This window comes from Paralichthys olivaceus, chromosome 16 (assembly GCF_024713975.1).
Source record: "Paralichthys olivaceus isolate ysfri-2021 chromosome 16, ASM2471397v2, whole genome shotgun sequence".
Taxonomy (NCBI): Eukaryota; Metazoa; Chordata; class Actinopteri; order Pleuronectiformes; family Paralichthyidae; genus Paralichthys; species Paralichthys olivaceus.
Genome location: NC_091108.1, coordinates 9,712,963 through 9,732,523, shown reverse-complemented (window position 1 = coordinate 9,732,523; position 19,561 = coordinate 9,712,963). Strand labels below are relative to the sequence as shown.

Here is a 19,561-nt window from a genome sequence, read left to right as displayed (position 1 = left end):
ACTGAAATGGTGCCAGAGAAAGTTTAAATAACCTTGAACAAAACAAGGAAGGAAAGAAAACACAACAATATGTAAAATATGGCAATTCCGCAGACTGGTCGCTGGGATTAATATTTAACTGTCACATCTCTTGATGCATCTTCCTTACTGTTGCCTGTAATTATCTGGATGTTGATTGGTTCAGAGGTAGTCAAGGCTGACAAACCATTACAAACTGCCCTATGCAAACACAGAAATTAATTACCACTTCGCTACCTTATATCCTGACCCATATCCCAAATTCCCGCTCCTCTAACATCTGGGGAGCTGTCGGAGAGCTTCCACTAATCATGTTTGAAATCCGATTATGCTGCTTTCACACATTGGAAATGCAGAGAGGCAAGTGGACAGATAGCACAGGGGCATGCTTCAGAAATATCTATTACCCTATTAAAATGGGCGCGAGTGAGAGCAGTAATTATTTGCAACCTGCATCTGGAATGATGAATGGCACGGTGGGTTTGTTCAGCCCCAACACACATCTATCTCCGGTGCACTGGAGGTCTGCGCCCATCCACGCTCGCATAGCACCCTCCATCTTCTGACTGGGAGTCTACTTCAGAGTCCAGGAGAGTGTTAGGCTGAGTGATGGCCTGAGTGTTTGTGAGTGTGTGGAAAGTATATGTGTGTGTGTGTGTTTGCCTTTTTATAAAAATTCACTCTTTCAGATTCAGAGAACCTTTTTTCGCTCATGGACTTTAGTGGAGCCGAGGTTCTAATAGAGGTGGAACTAGAAGCTGAGGACACTGTCATGTTAATGAGGATATTGTTTGGGTGTCATTGATTAAAATGTTTCCCCAAGGCTGCAGCATTCATGGCACTAATAAAAAAAAAATTAATCGCTGATGTGATTAAGAGATGCATGGTGATTCACGACAATAATTGTACTGGGGGGAAGATAACCAATCATGACCTCATAAATGTGCTGGATACAGGAAAGTCAATCTCTGATTTCATTACATAGCAATCAGGGTAAATACAACACCTCTCCACTGACACAGATCAGAGCTATTGATGATACAGTTGATCATTTGAATACAGTTGTATGATCAATGTTTACCACTGGTAATGTTTGGGGAAGGAATGTATTTGCATTTGACCAACCAGCACCAGTGACTAATGGTACCATTAAACTCACATACCTGCAGTAGTCCCTGTAGTAAATGACTGTCACCTGGCTTTTTGAAAAGCTGTGAAATCATAACCTGCTACAGGTTTAATTTCGGCCCAGCAGATCACTGCACCTGCAGCACTGACAGTAAACGCACATAGCTGTCAGTATTAACTTTTAATCTGCACCCACATAAAATATGATGTCTGTCTTCCCTGAGATTATCTACTGCACCACACACACAAATGGCCACTTGTGACCATTCCTCTTACTGTGTTATGGGGATTAAGAGGAAAAGCACATTGGTCTTTGTAAAACAAACATGATTACTGCATTTGGGGGTGTTCATTAAGACACCAGACGGCTAATGATTTAAGATCTCGAAGCAATGATTATTAACACATGCACACGAAGGGCTCACTTATGGCTCTACAGAATGAGTCGGCACACTGAGCCTAGCATGTGTGCAGTGCCACGTTGCAGCATCCTGTAAGTTTAAAGCAACAGATATTATCTAATTGAACAGTAGCACATAAGCTGCTGGCACTGAGGTTAAAACCTCTGCAATAACTCAGCCTTCAGAGCTTCTTTTCATTTCCTGTCTACAAGGCAGACGGCTAAAACATGTCTAGAGCTGTTTTTTTGGTGTGATCCTTGGCCAACCACAATGTTGACATATGAGCACATGGTCACTCTAACTAATTGCAGATGAATGCAAAACACGTCCACTGGAACGGTTAGAGCGGCACTCGACAGCACAGACAGATGCTTCCTGTCAAAGCGGTGAAAGACGTGCGTCCCCTTCTGGATGACAAGGCAGTAACCCCCACAATCACGAGGCACGCTTGCGGAAATCTACTTTATGGGGAGCTATTTTGCATCTGCTCTTGCTACCCACTGACCGTGTTGAGTATATGTTTGTGCTCCTTGTAAATTGACACATTAAGTTTTAATTAGCAAGCATCCATCCAGTCTCTCGGAACACCTGCTACAATTTAGGGAACTAGTCATCTGTGAATGTGCGGTGTGCCTAATAACCGTAAGTTATTTGAGACGAGGGCAGAATTGATCGTTCCACCTTTCTACATCAGTCACACAATCAACAAAACAAATCAGAAATGTTGTAAATATGGTTGAGAAGAAGTCACCTGCTGGCTGGATTCAGCGGAGGGTGTCAGTCTGGCTTGGGTCACCCATTGCTCCTGCGTGGCGGAGTTGCTGGCCTTGATCAGCAGTGGTGATGCAGGGAGCGTAGAGTGCTGAAGACTCCTGGCAGCATAAACGACTCCGTCAGCCTCTATCCGGAAGTCGGAGGGGTTACTGCATTCAAAGCGCACCAGACCACTTCGGCCACAGTCAAGAAACCTCACTGCAAGAGACAGAGACAAATGGGTTGAACTTAAAAATCCCCCTAACAGTGAGAGTAAAAACTAGAGTTAAAAAAAAACTAGATACAGAGACAAAGGGGTGGAAGACAGACAGCCAGCCAGTCAGACAGAAGGTCCACAAAGGTTTTCTGATTCTCCCTCTCACTCATGCATTATTCACTTCAAGCTGTGCCCCAAAGGTACTGCTCAAAACAGGTGCAGTGGAGGAGAGAGACGGAGCAGGGAAAACTAAAGAAAAAAAGGAAAATGTTCCCCTTAAGGGCTATTAAGAAGAATCCAAAAACAATACATTTAAAACCTGATGTGTACATTAGACTGTCTAAATGCCTCGCTGTGGTTTTGGTTTGAGAAAATATATTCAGTGTGTATGAAAATGTTCAATTCCGCTCGGCAAGTCTCATTTTATTTCCAGAACAGGCCGCCGCATGCTAGCTTTGTCCCCAATGATGCACAGGGATGCCTACCACGGATGACTGCCGATCCTCGAGAGACAGAAGTCGGTGCATGAGATGTTCATTTCATCAGCTTGTTCACACAGAAAACACACAGAAACTCGCAGCACACATACAGATACTGTAGACAGGTGGCTCATGGGGGCTCAGGTCCCACAGGTGCTTCAGTGGCAGTGGTACAACACAGCTTCATGTTACAAGTGAGTGACAGTGCAGCGCAACCTACATAGCACCTACATGTACACATATACACACACACATACTAAGAGCTTTATTGTGTGATCCTTTTGTGTGGATAGATGTGTTTCCCTGGCAGGCCCACCTCATGTTTATAGCACACAAAACGGCATGAAGGGAAAGATAAAAATACCTCCAGGCCACAGAGATCACAACGTTACCATATATTGTTTGTGTGGGGGCTCTGCTGGTGCCTCTTTGAATTATTAAAGCAGATGTGGAATTACTTAACAAAAGCCTTGAAGGAGGGTGCCTAATCTTCTTTTGTGCTGCTACCTTGGGGACTCACTGATGTCTTCAGAGTATCATCTGCACTCTGAGTGCATCAAGTTCCTCTGGGCTTGGGGAGAGGATGCAGCAGACCAGCTTCGGGCCTGAAGGAAGTCATACATTTACTCCCAGGCCTATTTAATATTATCACCCACACACTTGCAGTAAATTCTGCCAAAGTGCACCACACCCTGCCACTAATAAATCTCTCAGTGATGACAGGGGGTGAATTTAACCATTTTCTTTGCCGCTTGTTACTGCGGACAGGGCCAATGTTTTCAGACCGTCCGTTCCACCAGCACTGACAAAAACGTACCTGTACTTTATGTGGCTGACTAAAGGGACAATAGCTGAACTCCAGGCGATAGCAAGACATTGAAGGCAAAACTCCCCCTTAAAAAAACTATTTAAAAGTGACTGTGGAAAAAAATGGAGTGGAAAATACAACAAAATCCATTCTATACAAACTAACATGTTTTTGAATATGAGTAAGAGAAAAAGAAAGCAGGGAAGCTGTGAATCAAAAGTCTGGTTGTAGGGAAAGTTAGGAAATCGACATGAAGTGTATTCTCAGTGTATTCATCCTGACGAATGAAAACACATTCTTACTTCACTTTATCAAAACCTAAACACAGAGAACAAATCTGCTGCAAGGATCATGAGCTGCATTCCATCACAGATTTTAACACTGAAAAAACAAGAAAGCAGCTCTGCACACTGGACTTTTTCTTATCCTGAAGAGTTGCCATTTATCTAAATATTGCTCAAAGGCACACAAGGTGAAATAGCAGTGCAGCCGAGGCAGCACTTCCAATAATGAAGACAGAAGATGACACGATCTTTCTTCTATACCAGAATACACTTGATACCTTCCCGGGTGCTCTGGTTCAATTATTGGTGACCAATTAGCCTTTTTTCCCCCTCTTTGAACTTGGAAACGCTGACACCAGGTAGATGACCTTCTCTCTCTGAAGGGTTTGCCTTAAAGTCAGCCACCTGTAAAGTCAAAGCCTTCAAGCAATCAACCCAGCCAGCCCAAGTCAGCAGATAGTCAGACAGAGGTAGAATACAGAGTGAGGGGGACTGTCAAAATAACTCACACTTCAGCACAAGAAAAGTCCATGGATTTAAGAAGCTTCACAATGTTGCTGCTGGAGAAAGTCTCACTCACTATTCTAACTGAGGGGCTTGGATTAGGAATAGTACATTAGACACATTCTTTATTATTTATTCAGTGAATATAAAAACATACATTCATTATATATACAGATTACCAAATATTTAAAGGTTCCAACTAATTTAGATAACCAGCAATGGTTAAGTTCAATATACAGTTATTCACATTTTCCTTTAGCCAAACGTGATGTCTTCAAATTGTAAGAATTAATTACTCCATGAATATGTAATTTACATTAATTATTATCATTAATAAGTATTTATAACAATACTTTAAATTGAGAAATCTATTAATTGTTTAAACGCCTCTCATATTAACTAAATATACATCCAGTTTGGCTCAAGGAAACTGTGAGTAATTATTTATATTTATATATATTTATTATCTAAATTAGTTCTAGTAGAGAAACATGTTTCCGGCATGTATGAGTCTGGTTAGGCCTATTAAAATGAACTGTCCAATGGGCAATTGTGAATATTTTGTCAATAATTACCAACTAGAAACAGTAACTATCGCACATATTTCCTTTCTTTCCCTCAAAGCTGCAGCACATGTTTCCATTTTCTGTCCGACTGGCACTTTTTGACTTTACTTTTTGTGATCGTTCCACTTGACAGCAACATTCCCATGTGAGTTATTTTAGACCGAGCCCCTTTTGCACAGAGCACCAGCTCTTTAACACTGCCTGAAATTTAGCCATCAGGACACCTCTGAGAGGCCCTTCAACAGTCAGCCCCCACAGCAATCATAAGATAAACTCCCAGCAGGCATAGCCATTCCCAATGATAATGAATGGGAATGTCCAGCATGTGTCTATTCATTTATAAGATGGATTCTAGTGGCTTATAAAAACACAAAAATGTGTAGTATGGCTAAAGTAAAAAAATGTAGCTGCTGCAACTTATCTAGATGTATGGGATCCCCACGGTACAGGGATAAAAGAAATCTTGGCTGCCACGCCCTATCAGACATGTTGTCATGGGCTCAACGATAAAGGCCTTTGGTAAGAGCAGAAATGCCGATGCAGCAATGGGGAATTGGGGGTTGGGGTTAAAAAAAAGAAGGGAAGGGAGGGGGGGTGGGGAAACAAGCCTGTCAGCAGAACAGCCTGTCCAACTAATGCCCTGCACCGGGGCCCAAAATTACGCACGACTCAATGATCCCATTCACGGCTTAGATACCCCCCTCCCTCGCTGACAAGACACACAAAAACCCAAGCTAACCTCTCCGTAGTGCCAGAGTGCCTCGCTATTGTCTGCTTCATCACGTGATAACTCTAACTCAGACAGACACAAATAGTTAGAGAGCGAGATAGGCAGAGGCAGAGAGAGATACATTTAATTTGGAAATGAAATGTGGACTCTGTGACTTCGCAGGCGATAAGAAAATGTTCCACAATCTTAGCTTTTCCATCTGCCTGCCAAATACACTGGCTGCAAGTGAGCAGACAGAAAGTCCCTCTAATGTACTATAAATGTGACAAGACTGAAACCCCTCATGTGAGATCATCCCAATATCACCATCATTCACTTCCGAGAAGTGAGGTCACTGGCAGTTGAGAAATACCTAGCGTAGGTGTTTCATCAGTAGCTACAAATAAATGCAGACCCAGTCAAATACCCCAGTGGCAATTCTCCCCCACACCCAATGCTGGGATATGGTACAACACCCCTGACAAAACACATTATTCACAAATGAATGTGACCAGGTTTTGTACAGTGGCTTGCACTGGTGATGAGACAATGCAAGGCTCCAACTGAATGTGCTGCGTGAGACATCCCTGCCAGCACCACAACTGTTAAGATCCTGTTAAGCCTCGGTGGGGTTTGCACTCCGCTACCACGATTCAAACTTCTGTGACATGAATTTCTAATCCCTTTCTGAACTTCAGATAACACATTAAATTAAATCAGTATCATCTAACAGGGAACAAACTATCTACAAAAATAACCTCCTCAGCGTACTCTATAATTGCCCAATTATTGCACAGACTGCTAAAAGCACAAAATACTAATATTTTCAAAATAAGATGACTGCTTGCTATGTGAAATTGTGCATCAATTTTTTTCTGTTTTCAATGTTTTCCCCCGATGCTATAAATATGAATGCATATTCTACAGCTTTGAGACTGGCAAGTAAACAAATACCATTGTGCAACTTATTACATTGCATTCTTTACAATTATAGTAATTTGCATGCCGATTTATATGTAAATTGTTGTTTTGTTGCTCTCTGAACAAAATCATTATTTTGTCTTTTATTACAAATTCCTAAATTTAAACTAATGATCCAAACCTGTATAACTGTATCAAGAATTATATCAATAAATCTGGGTTATTGTGAAAACATCATCAATCCCTTTCAATAAAAAACAACCATCACTGTAAAATGGAAATCATGGGCGGAGATACAATTTTTCACTACTCGTCTGAACCAAGACATTTCTAAATATCCATTGATTCACAGAGGCTGCGATGCAGAGACTAAGGTATATTTCTGCTTTTAGAAAACAGGGTATTCTTCAGAGAAAGCATGCCTTTTGCTAGACTAAGCCCTTGAAGGCGTTTTACTAATGCACTGCACTTCAAACGTGAAAAGCATTCCATGCATTTATAGCTGCTCCTAAAATATGTAAGGGATTTGCATGTAAAAAACATGCGGTGTTTGTACTCTGTTCAGTGTCTCTAGAAATTAAGAAAACTAAAGAGGAATTGCATCAAAGCATAAACACATTTAACAGGCAGCTGGCTCATTTTCCTGGCTTGATTGCAGTGACCGTTCCCCTACCACTCGGGTTTGTGTGGTTTATGCATATTGTTGGAGCTTCCAGAAGCTGCTGCTTCAATTATAGAATTATAAACAGTCCATCAAAAAACATATTGGTGCTACCTTCCCTTATCACAAGCACTCACATTGGTGTCCACACTGAGAAACACAAGCACTGTGGATGTCTAAGCGACTGGAACCATATGAGCTTACTCAATCTCAAACACCGACATTTAAGCTTCCTTTATCTAACAAACTGGTTCTTAGGAGAGGGAATCTATTTTATTTTATTTTGACATGCTCTTTCTTGCACACGGTCATTTGCTGTGCCAGGACACCACAACCCCCTTTGACACATTGTATTCACAGCACAATTACAAGATGAGCAGACTTCCCTCCAGACCAAATTCATGAATTCCAAAAAATGTCAGGACAATTGGGTGTGGACATTTTATGGTGTTTGCCTTTCACATATGATGAAAGCAATGGAGATTGTCCAAGTCAGTCACGTTCAAAAAACAGGAAAATATCTGGAGCTTTCCTGGCGAGTGGTGCCTGGGTAGATCATGCAGGAGGCAGGACACAATCTACAAAATCTGCTATAGAAATGATGTGTTTTTGTTGTGCACATTGACACTGGTGTTTGTTCTTATCACCAAAAGCTCTTGAATCTCATCTTTCCATGTTCATATTTTCTTCTGCTTCTTCTACATGTATAGCACCTCTTTATCATCTTGAAATATATGTATTCTTTTAGCTCCTGCTCATTTCTCACATGGGCTCATTTGGACATTCACCGGACATTTTACTAAGGGAGCACGTCTTGAGCAACTGACTCTCCGAAAACATTTCAGGAGAAAGTCAGAAGCTCAGTGCATGTCTGAGAGCAGTACTAGAGTCACCTCCATTTACTTCAGGGTGCCAAAGCATCTCTCTGTTGCTCTTAAGTACAAAGCTTCTTCTATGTTGTCTCTCAGCAATAATTTGCCTCAAGGAAACCACCATTACTGTCTCCAGTGGTTGTCCCGTGCCTACACATCAACTTCATGCCTAGTAGATACCTGCTGGGTTGTCAGTAAAACATTCTAGCCAAATGCAACCGGCAGCAGTGATTTTCATGAACTGACAATCAGTTGAAGCCTCCTATTCCAGTAGCTTAACATGTCTCCCTGCAAAGAAAAAAATGCATGGTGACAGTTGGGCTGTTTTGAATAAGTAATTGTTGGCCTTTGTAAATTAGAAATCTGGATGGGTTCACGGTGGGGAGGGGGCTCACATGGGGACATCACAATTATTCTTGCACCTTTGTTGGGTGAATGAAATGTTTCTGTGTTTACCAGTACAATGACAGCCGAGCATTGTGTGGATTAATGTGTCACTGGAGCCAAGAGCTGATAAGGCTAAGCTACATCCTGCTGCAGTTATCAGCGCATAGCTACTGGGATTTTGTGAGTTATTGAGACGAGCAGCTTGATACAGAGGCTTTGGTGGGGTATTAAACTGACCACATTACCAAGATGTCAAACACTCATGCTCTTTATGATGTCTTTCAGCAAAAGCTCTGTGACCCCTGCAAATGCTCGTAGGTGAAGCTCATTATGGAAGGCATCACATTAATATGCTGGTAAATCAAACAAGCAAAAATCATAAATGCTGAAAGATTTATAGATTCAAGAAATTAAAACACCAGGAAGTGTTCCACTGTCCCCTCTCCTTCAAAAGGGACAATAATGGATACCTTTTGAAGAAGAAAACTAAGAATTACAATTATATAGTGGGGCTAAGTGTTGGGTAAATGTGACCTTGCACACCAACACAACCTCCTGTCTCTAAATCTTAAGGACTACAGTCTACAACGCCCAGCTGGCAGAGCATCTCAGATGTAAATCAGAGTTATATGAAATGAGGTGCTGAACTTCCTGTCCATAAAAGATGTTCTCTGACCTCATTGTGTCCTCTCATAAAAGGTCACAGCATGTTAATTGCCCTCTATACCCTAATTCACCTTAAAATGACTGGCACTGGTCGTTTTGTCCACTCTACAAAGGCTTTAATGATTAATGGGGGGGTGGTGAGAACAAACGCAGCTAGGTGAGTGAAATAAAGTGATCCAAGCAAGGTTGGAGGACAGAGGCAGGCTGAGACACTTGAGATGCCTTTTAGAAATAGGATTGTGAATGATAAGCCATTTAAGATAGCTACATGCATCACGTTTTATTGTTTCTTCATTGCTAGGTCACTCTGGCGATAATGCACAACACTAATATACATTTTAGGAAATGCTCTACTGCACTGTGCAGGCCTCTGCTGGGCCAGTGCTACTGCGTCTTAGACACTTTCAACTGAACATTAAGGCAACTCATCTTTGCGGTGAAGTGAATATATATCAGATATTGATTGCTTTCAATTATTATGCCTCTACAAAGAACCTACTTGAATAAAAGAGTCTTTTAAAGTAAAAAAAAACACCCATTCCATCACTTTAATGCATTCCTATAGTGATAATAAACACAAAATCAAACAAGCCTATTTATACATACAGAGAACAACTGGATTGATTTAGATGAAAGAGCTGATGGTTTGGAGGATTATTTTTTGAAGAATGTTTTTTTGGGTTGGAGACAAGACAAGCATAAAAGCGAAGCAGCCATTGGCAACATCAGCTGATAACTGAGAGCCCCTCAAGCCTGTGGTTCTGAGCCGGGCTGATATTTCGTGAAGAGGCTGATCACGAGGGGCCGGGCACTAAAACTGCCTCAGTGAAACCTGTAATGTGACATTATTAGCTCCATTTGATCTCAAAAGCACAGACTCAAAGCTGTTTAGTTCATCCCCTTGATCATTTCTGTTGAAATACCGTTGGAAAATCAAAGAGACAAAGACGGAGGCACTGACCAGTGATGATGAAGTAACCTCTGCTGGAATGTTCACTGGCTGCGATAAGATTATTTTTTAAATCACACCAGCATAGAAGCACAAACACGTCTCTCTAGCCAGAACTGTGAAAGCCATTGTTCCACAGAGACGGGGGCTTTTGTTGGAATAACAGAATAGGTGACTTATGCAATTATGTCAATGTCTCTTTCTGCTTTCACCAAGTGCAAAACTAAAAGTGTTTAAGTCATGCATACTTAGGCTGTGCTCCGCAGCCCCACTGTCTCCGTCTGTAGTAAACATTATCCGTCAAACACTGCCAGCCAATGCCAACGTCTCAGCGCTGGCCGAGACAATACTTTAAAGAAATAACCTTTTAGATGCTATGTGTCAGCACTGGCACTGCATCTCCCCCATTTTGCTGAGCCAGAATTGCATGTTTATGGAAATTATATCAACAATCACTTTAGGTTGGTTTGCAACTGGATACTCACTGAGAAAGAGAGGAGAGTTGTTATCAGAGCTGAAAACACACTACTGGTGTCCCTGTGGTTCAATGTGGCTGGTGCCAGACAGAAATGCACCAAAAACCAGTTTGTTTAAAGAAAGGGTGGGAAAAAAATATTGTGTCAATCAAATCCGGACTACTCATATTTGTCATTCACGCAACGGAAAGAGAAACAAACAGAAGCTGTGTATTCAGCTGCATTTTGACATACAAATTGACGGCGGAGAAATGAATTAAGCTTTCAGATCTGACATGTTTCGACAATACTTTTTGAAAACTTGTGAGGAAGAAAGCTGCTTATCTTTCATTGTCAGTTTTCAAGCAAATAGCAGCTGAATATTTTGATACTAAAAATTTAGGTGGTGTATCCGTATTAGGATGAGCATCAACAGATGGGGTATCACTTTTTGATAAGGAAAAAGAACAGGACTGGCATTTCAAATGAAACATGCCTCCTCTCGAATTTTGAAAACAACCACCAGTTTGCAAACTAAGAATTTTTGGAAACAAAGATGCAGATGGCCACATTTGATTTCTTATTGGGTCTTAACAGTCATGGTGAATCTTTTCTTGAGTCGTCACACTCCTTATCACATGAGACTTTTGATGAAGAAAACAATGTAGCATCAGTCTTAACTACTAGTGGTAAATACAATATAGATAATAAAACACAAGCATTTTAGGTACTTTCTGTACTTTCCTGTTAACAACGGCACACGCACATGTCCTTAGTGTGAATGATTTTATTTCTGAAACGAAAAATATACAATGGTATTTGTTTTTAAAAACAAAGTAGTGTGGTTTAGTTTATGATAAACAAGGTAAAACTTGATGTTAAATTGTCATAATTAGTCAGTCAGGAATAAACTGCATCTTTGCACATATCAAGTTCCACATGGGATATGTTCCAGGTTAAAAGACAGACAGGACCTTTCGTGGGAGACGACCACACAAACCACACAGTTCATTAAAACCTTGATTTGCGCTGGAGAAAGGTTGTGCCAATTAATGTTGAAGTAGACAAAGGCATTTCCCAGAAGATTGACCACCGAGGAAGCGAGTTGTACGTTATCAATTTGATAAAATTAGCAGAGTTGTAAATTAGGATGTGATTAAATTCTGAGAAACAGTCTAACCTCTTGGGTCATTGTTAGACATGGGGTTCATTTAATGCTGAGGGGAGGTAGAGCTGTGTGACAGTGGTAGGAGGCGCCTTCTCTTCATATCTGCATAGCTAGACAGCACATACTAATCCTACAGTCTCACCATCTGGATCGCCTCAGTACATTTAAACCCCCCGTTCCTTTAAAAAAAAAAAAAAGGACTGGATCCACATGAAACACATAAATGACCTATTTTGAATTCAAATTAGATTTCTTGTTGCCGAAAGGTGACAAGTTTGCATAGTGAATATGAGAAATGTTCCAATTTACATGCACGACTCCCACTAGCTGTTCAGTCAGTCATATTCAAAAGTGACGGGTCGTCATGGCGGCGGGTATTAAAAAACAATATCCTGTATATTAGAAAAATAATAGAGAGGATAAAAAGTACGCAGTAAAATAGGAAGTAAATTTCCTTCCTATGTTTAGTGACACTGTACAGACCACACACACACAACTGGGGTTAGTTTGTTTTTGTTAATTCCACCTCTGTGCGTCTTTAGTCTGTAGTATCTTTGTTACTCTTTGTTGCCTTGTTAGAGTGGACTCGAAAATATGTATGATTCTTGCAAGTACTTACAAGCCATTTTCTTAATAATTCTTAATAATTCAGTTCGAATTAAAAAGAACAACATCAAATGAGAAAAATTCATCATTTGTGCAACCTCCATTTTGAATACTTCCTGTGCCTGCTTTACATAGCCCTGTTGTCAGTCAAATCCATGCAAATGACTGGCTCGGGTCAAGATTGATACACTCCACTGCATCCAATTACAAACCTAACCACACACACAAACACGTCATTCCTATTCATTTTAACCCCCCCCCCCCTTTTTTTTTTTGCACACATGGATTTGCACACACAGACACACGCTCATACGTACAGTTTCCCTTCGCCCCACTGCAGGAGCGCAACAATTTGAGCCAGATTTTAAAAACTGGGGAGGATTTCATACAACATCACCCGTCAGTAAGAAGAAAAGACGAGGAAAGATGTGCTGCACTCACCTACAGGATAAGATGTAAAATAAAAGCTGAAGAGGAATGCACAAGGATCTGGGACCAGTTCCGGGGGCCATTATGCCGTGTGTGGCACAGTCACAAGTTCACACTGAGCTTTTGAGAACAAAGCTAATAGAATTCCTGCTTTTCTGCCTTTTTCTTTTGCAGGAGTCGGGGCACGGGGAGAGACAGGAGAAGGCATGTGAATCCTCTTTGGTCGATGAACAAAGCAGCAGACAAGGGAAGATGAGGCTGACAGCGGCTGCTTCTGCATCTCTCTCCAAGTAAGGAAAAAATGATTTACTGAGTCATTAGCACATATACCAACAATATAGCACACGTTCTGCCCTGCTGCTTACACCCACATCCTGTGAATTGTATATCTACATTCTGCTGAGGTGGTAATCAGTTAAAAATACTCCCAGAGGGGTGGAATAAGAAATATATATTGAATTTCACAGCAAATCATTTAAAAAGAGGAGGAGGAGAAGACGGGTAAGACTCTTATGATGAAGAGGCCATGAGGACATTTCAATGCTTCTTTTTCGGTAAATGAGTCATCCCGAAGGGGAGACCATTACAGTCATAGCCACCATTTGTTACGTTCATTTTGCTCACTTGCCCTTAATCACACGTTACGAGACCCTTGAAAATCTCGCTGTAAAACCCCTTGACAAGAGCAAAACAAACCAACACACAGAGAAAAAAAACCCAAGGCTGTAAAGGGTAAACCTGCCTCCTCTGCAAGGTTGGGGAGAAAAAAAAAATCTTGAAGACAATGACAGCAAGAAAAATAAAGCTTCTTCAAAGGGAAGGATTAGGGCAGCTGCCAATACACAGGGTGTGTGCATTTGCCCTTGCACATTTGAATCAATACGTGTCAAATTCCACTTGAAACACAATTCCTCCTGTTTAAAGAAAAAAAGACAAAAAATACACAGACGGAAGATTAAAGACAAGCCCAATGTTCCCCTCACAAGGTTTCGTATCTAACACATACGCAGCTCTGCAGACGCATGACAGCTCGTTATGTGCTGCTCTAGTCAAAGAAAAGCAAACAGAGGAAAGCATGCATTTGTATGAATTTACAAACGCTGTCTTAACGTGTCAACCGAGCTTATCCCTTTGTACTGCGTGGGTTCCTGGAGCTATTGAGCTACACCAGAAATGACGAATGCATCTCGCTACTAACCTACTTTGACCTGCTTGACCCTCCCCCACATGCAGTTTGAACTCAAGGGGGATGAACTGCGAGGAACAGAAAAAGGGGGAGGAGGCAGGTTTTTCTATGGTTGGGTGGAACTGTAACAGCTTTCTGGGCAAAGCAATTAATTTCTATATCTTAGGGCTGAATGAATCATATTTTCAAATTAATAGCACAAATATGTGCGCAGTGCTACACAAAGAAATTCACTGAAAAGCTTTTTTTGAATGCAGCCATTATGTAGACTTTGACAAATTGAGTTGTTTATCTGATTTGGACAGAAAGCTGACATGTTGTGTGATACAGGCGTCTCGTGCACAATTCAGAGCTGCTATTGATCCCCATTACTGTTTTTTGTACTTAATGCAGAAGTCCAGCCTCTGACGCTCAATGCGGCATCAATTTGCAGGAGAGACACATCTTTCTATTAGGGCTGCTCACTTTCATATGCATGACTTCTTTTTTATTTCTGAGCAGAAGCAATTTAACACAATCCAGCCCGACAAATTGACATACTGCATTGGAGTCTCGCCTTCACGTAATGCAGTGTGAGCAGCATTAAAAACTACACAAACTATTTAAAATTGAAGTTTTCTAGTCCAGAATTCCTGTCGATTAAAAAATATGTACGCACATCTGGAATCTGCGATACAGATTTAAACAGTTCGTATATAGATAATGGATGCACAGTGCATCAGTGACTATGTTTACATGGACACCTACATTCTGATATTCTGGTATAGGTCTCAATAGCATTATGATGATCAATTGGAGTTTTCAGAGCATTTGTGACATCAACATACAGCAGTTACCAAATGAAGAAGGGACTGTCGTTGTGCTAGGCATTTTAAGGCAAATTTAGATATTAGTAATTGTTTTGATGGGCGCAAACATTGCAATGGCGATATTTTCAAAAAGGTTGTATGAAGGTATGATGTGTGTAATGTCAGACATGAACTCCAGAGAATGTCCACACAATCGGGTCAGGGCTTTCTCTGGAGTTTGCCTTTCACATGTGAGCACCGCAGCAGGAGATGCAGGAGGTAGGATGTAACATATACAAATTAACATCTTCGTTTTTGTCATCTAAGTGCATGATTCCTCTTTTTTCATTCTGAGATATTTATATTCTTTTGTGTTTGAAATGCCATTAACGCCCCCTCTTGCTTGTGGTGAATCCTCTGGGGAATGTTGTTCTCACATGGGCTCATTCGGACATTCTCCAGAATTTTTACTAGGAGGCTGGCAGGAGAAATTTCAGAGAATGCCTGGAGCCTCTGACTCTGCCATTTGTGCTCTCACATACAGCCCCTCTGGAGAATATCAGGAGATTATCTAGAGTGCAGTGCATGTCTGAAAGCAGCTTTAATCACACTATGCTCTGTAACCTATAAACAGGAATATAAATGAAAACAGCACAATCGAAATAATTTCTTACTCTGAATAGGTTGTAAAATTTGCAGTGCAGTCACTGTCAAAAACAGAAAGAGATATTACAGTCCCTGCACTGTAGGGAGTAATACAGCACAGATACAACATCAAGTGTTAACTATTAGTCTCGGCATCAGTCCAGCCCAAGGAAGTGTCTCCTCTCCCATGCATCATGTGTGTTGAGGGAACAGCAGAGCAGCGTTGCCTTTCGGGTAGCATGGTGTGTGTGACTGGACTCTGAGAGAGGGAGAGCCCTCTTATACCCATGTAATCAGCTGAACTGAGTGGGTTCAGAGAAGGATCTGTGCAGCTGTGCTTTATTACAGACACAATGAGTCCCAGATTAAGGGAACTGGAAGGATGGCGGGAGGGAACAGAGGATCATGGGGGTAGGAAGGAGGAAGGGGGGGTAGCGAGAATGACTCCCAACACATCTGTCCTCGGTTTGTCGGCAGCACAACACCAAACCACAAGCATGCCCATGTACAAATCTGTCTTCGCTTGGAAAGGCCACCTGCGGAAATGTTTCCAGACCTTGGGTTTTTAACACAGGGGCTCGTGGGAATATGCTGTCGCCTCGCAGTGATAGCGATGTTTGTCAGGGTCACACTAACATTGACAGCGGTAGCACAAACAAGTAGGTGGCACGAACATGTGAATCACCATGGACAGCTTCTTGTGCTGTTGTGCGGCTCTCTGAGTGTTGTCTCAAGGAAACAATCAGCTGCGTTTTTAGCGTGACCCTTCAGTTCTACAGTGAGTGGCATGCCGGTTTTCATTTCTTTCTTTTGAATTACACAAAAGCAGCCTGATGTGGGGGTTTTTACGCAGAGTAATTGTTGCCCAATTACATGCTTTCAAGCCCGGCTTGACAGTGCATGTACACAATTGTGAAGTGGGCTTTAAGGCTTCAAAAATTCAAGTGATCATAGTGCCTTCACCCGAGTCCCCCTCACAAACCCAGAGAAAGAGTTTGACGAACAGATGAGAGGGAGAGAAGTACGGTGCTGTGTTTGGTCTGTAGTATCCCATCATTCTGCTTCACTGGAAGCTCTCAGGCAAACACAAAAATGTGGGTTCACAGTGCGTTATACCAACAGAAGCAAGATTCACCAGTGGGATGTCTTCCACTGCCATTAAAGCTTATTGAAAAGCCTTTCTATCCCCCTTCGAACGGCTTTACGCGTAAGGAGTGATTAAACATCAAACCACACTGTTGCAACCTAATCCACCACCCAATTCCTGATGTGCCGCCCTGTTTGCCTCGCTTTCTTCCTTCATATATACATAAGTAGAGACAAGTTGATTCTGAAAACCATTCAGAATTAATCCCACAATGAGATCTTGTGTTTGTGAAGTGGCAGTAAGACTTTCTTACAGAGCTGAGATGATTTTCTTTTGTTACAGCTTACAAACCAACAAAAAAAGGTGCAACTAACCTCACAAGGAAAATGTAATTTCGGTCTTGATGGACATTTATCTGCTTTCTCATTACCAGGGAAAGGCCAAAAGTTGGGTAAAATTGACAACAACTGGCCAGCAGGCATATGATACAGCACTGCTTCTCTGTTGAAAATAGTTAGAGGATTAAATTGTTCCAGGTGGGGTCCTATTTTCTTTAAAACTCCTCTGCTCGGGCCTGCAGGTATACGAATAGCAATTCCCCAGACTGGAATTGATCCTATTTTTTAAAAGCGCATGAACAGGCCAACAGGAATGATGGGGGCTGCATCACTTGGGTCTGTGGCTGGTTTTTATTACTTACGCTGCTCCTCATCTAAGCCTGTTCTCTCCACTCAACCACATGCCTCTGATTCACTGAAGTGGGCAAAGGAATTATGTTTTTTTCTTTTTACTGGCTTAATCTCATTACTTTCATTGGCTGATAAAACTCTGCGCTTGTTATTTACTGTTTTTTTCAACAAAGACTATGTGCACCAGGAGTATGAGCATGTTCAGATGGATAGACACTCAGGCAAGCAGTCGTGATAATAATCATCATCATAATAATAATAATAATCTTTATTTGTTCATATCTCCTGTAGTCAGGGTACGGCACAGCTGTTTAATAACCAATATGATCTCATCCCGAACTCTATTTCCTCTAGGACCACACAGGACAGATGTGGCAATATACACGGACACTCAAGATGTACAGCCTAATAACTCACATTATATGAATTCAATAACACATGTCTATAGCCCTGCATGGTTGTTGATGGGGGCAGTAAAACAAACTTTAATATCCCAGTGTGTTAGAGCTGTTAATGATCAGTGCTGAGGGCAGTTGGGCTGTAACTCACTGTCCATGGCCTCTGCAAAGTTGTAATTCTCATGCTAACGCTATATGCAAGTGTCAAAGAGACGTCCCTCAAAAACAGGCAGATGCAGCATCCTTAAATAACATTCAGCTGACGTTTTTACAAGCTTACCAGATCTGTGACGTCAGCATTGAACTCATGGAGCCCTTTAACTTACCACAATATACAACCCACCAGCTCCCATTGTTTTCTCAGAAATGCGTGACTCTGACCACTTTTGAAGGTTATTCGTCAGCGTCCTATTTGGCATCTGAGGGCAAATAATTAGTTAGCTGAAGTACAGCTTTGGCAGGGCTCACGATTGCAGTGAAAATATGGCAAACATGGAATGTTATGAGATCACAGACTGCCGGCCAGCTGTGTCTGTTGTTGATGCTGCTGATGTTTCAAGCCCCTCCAACATATGGTTTGAATCTAGAACATAAGAGTCGTACTGAGCTTTAAAAACAAGCAATGGTCCCGTGCATTTGCAGCTGCAGGATTAATTGAAAACACAGAACAACGCATCATGAAATGAGACATGTAGAAATGCTGACACTGTACTTATGTGGCCACATAATTCAAAAGAGAGAAAAAAATGCATGGCAAATGTAATCCAGCAACTGTTGTACATTGAAATTTGACTCTGTAACGGGCTGCTAGAATATACAGACACTTTTCCACCTCGAGCATTGTTTAAAATGGTTCAAATTATACTATTAAACGATCACATCTCAATGTATTAAGCACAGGAACTGCTGCCAATAGAACACCTTTCAGTGTCAGACTAAAAGCTTCTCAGAGTTTTGAAAAACGACCCCCACATTTGTGCCTTCTGCACATGGTCAGACACAGACATACATCAGCCAATCAGGCAGAGGTAACTTAACTTTAGCTTTGTGAGTTTGAAGGCCACCCTTTCTTTCAAATGCATTACTCCGTTCTGTAGTGAATCTCTTGCACAGAGCAAAAAATCAACATAAAAGCAGGAAAAGAGTAAAATAAAAAAGACAAAATGCAAAACTAAAAACCATTAAGTCCAGCTATGCAACTTCTCTTACCTAACCACCAGAGAGGCTGTAGTTAAACTTATTAACCCTGCATACACTGTGAAGGCCGTGGAGGGTGGGTTTCAAGTTTCTCATTAAAGTAAACAGCAAAATGGCAAATAAATGCGCTTCACATGGGAGAAACAAATAAGTCACTGATTGGAGAGTACTATCACTTTGACCCTTAGCAAACCCAAATTTTAAGCAGAAACTGAAGAGTTGAAAAACAGACATGTGTAACAGTCAAAGCTCAGCTCTAACCTTGCCTCACAACCTAAAACTAGAGCCAGAATGATATGACGCTTGGTCGATACAGACATATCGACATTTGGTTGTCAATATGCCCCGATATGAAAAGACCACTGTGTTATTTATTTTAAAGAATAAACAATACAAAAAAAATGTGCATTTATATTTACATTTTACATAAGAAATATTTGTCAGTTTAGTTTAATCTTTGACTGTAATGAATAGATGTTCTCATCAATATATATATATATATATTCCTAAATTTCCCTCGGGATCAATAAAGTATCTATCTATAACCTGCAGGAACTAATGTTAATTTGCCGCTTACAAAAGCAAACATA

General features: G+C 41.2%; 1 protein-coding gene and 1 long non-coding RNA gene across 2 annotated transcripts in view; one reads left to right on the top strand and one right to left on the bottom strand.

Annotated features, from left to right (window-relative positions):
* LOC138405077 (uncharacterized) overlaps positions 1 to 19,561 on the top strand; it is a 65,448-nt gene that overhangs the window by 9,706 nt on the left and 36,181 nt on the right. The window contains exon 2 of the long non-coding RNA XR_011238756.1: positions 13,156 to 13,271. This is a non-coding gene — a long non-coding RNA (uncharacterized lncRNA). The remainder of the gene's footprint in view (positions 1 to 13,155; positions 13,272 to 19,561) is intronic.
* Positions 1 to 19,561, bottom strand: part of cdh2 (cadherin 2, type 1, N-cadherin (neuronal)) — a 60,470-nt gene that overhangs the window by 20,980 nt on the left and 19,929 nt on the right. Inside the window, exon 3 of the mRNA XM_069511140.1 lies at positions 2,299 to 2,519. Coding sequence (XP_069367241.1) covers positions 2,299 to 2,519 — 221 coding nt within the window. The remainder of the gene's footprint in view (positions 1 to 2,298; positions 2,520 to 19,561) is intronic.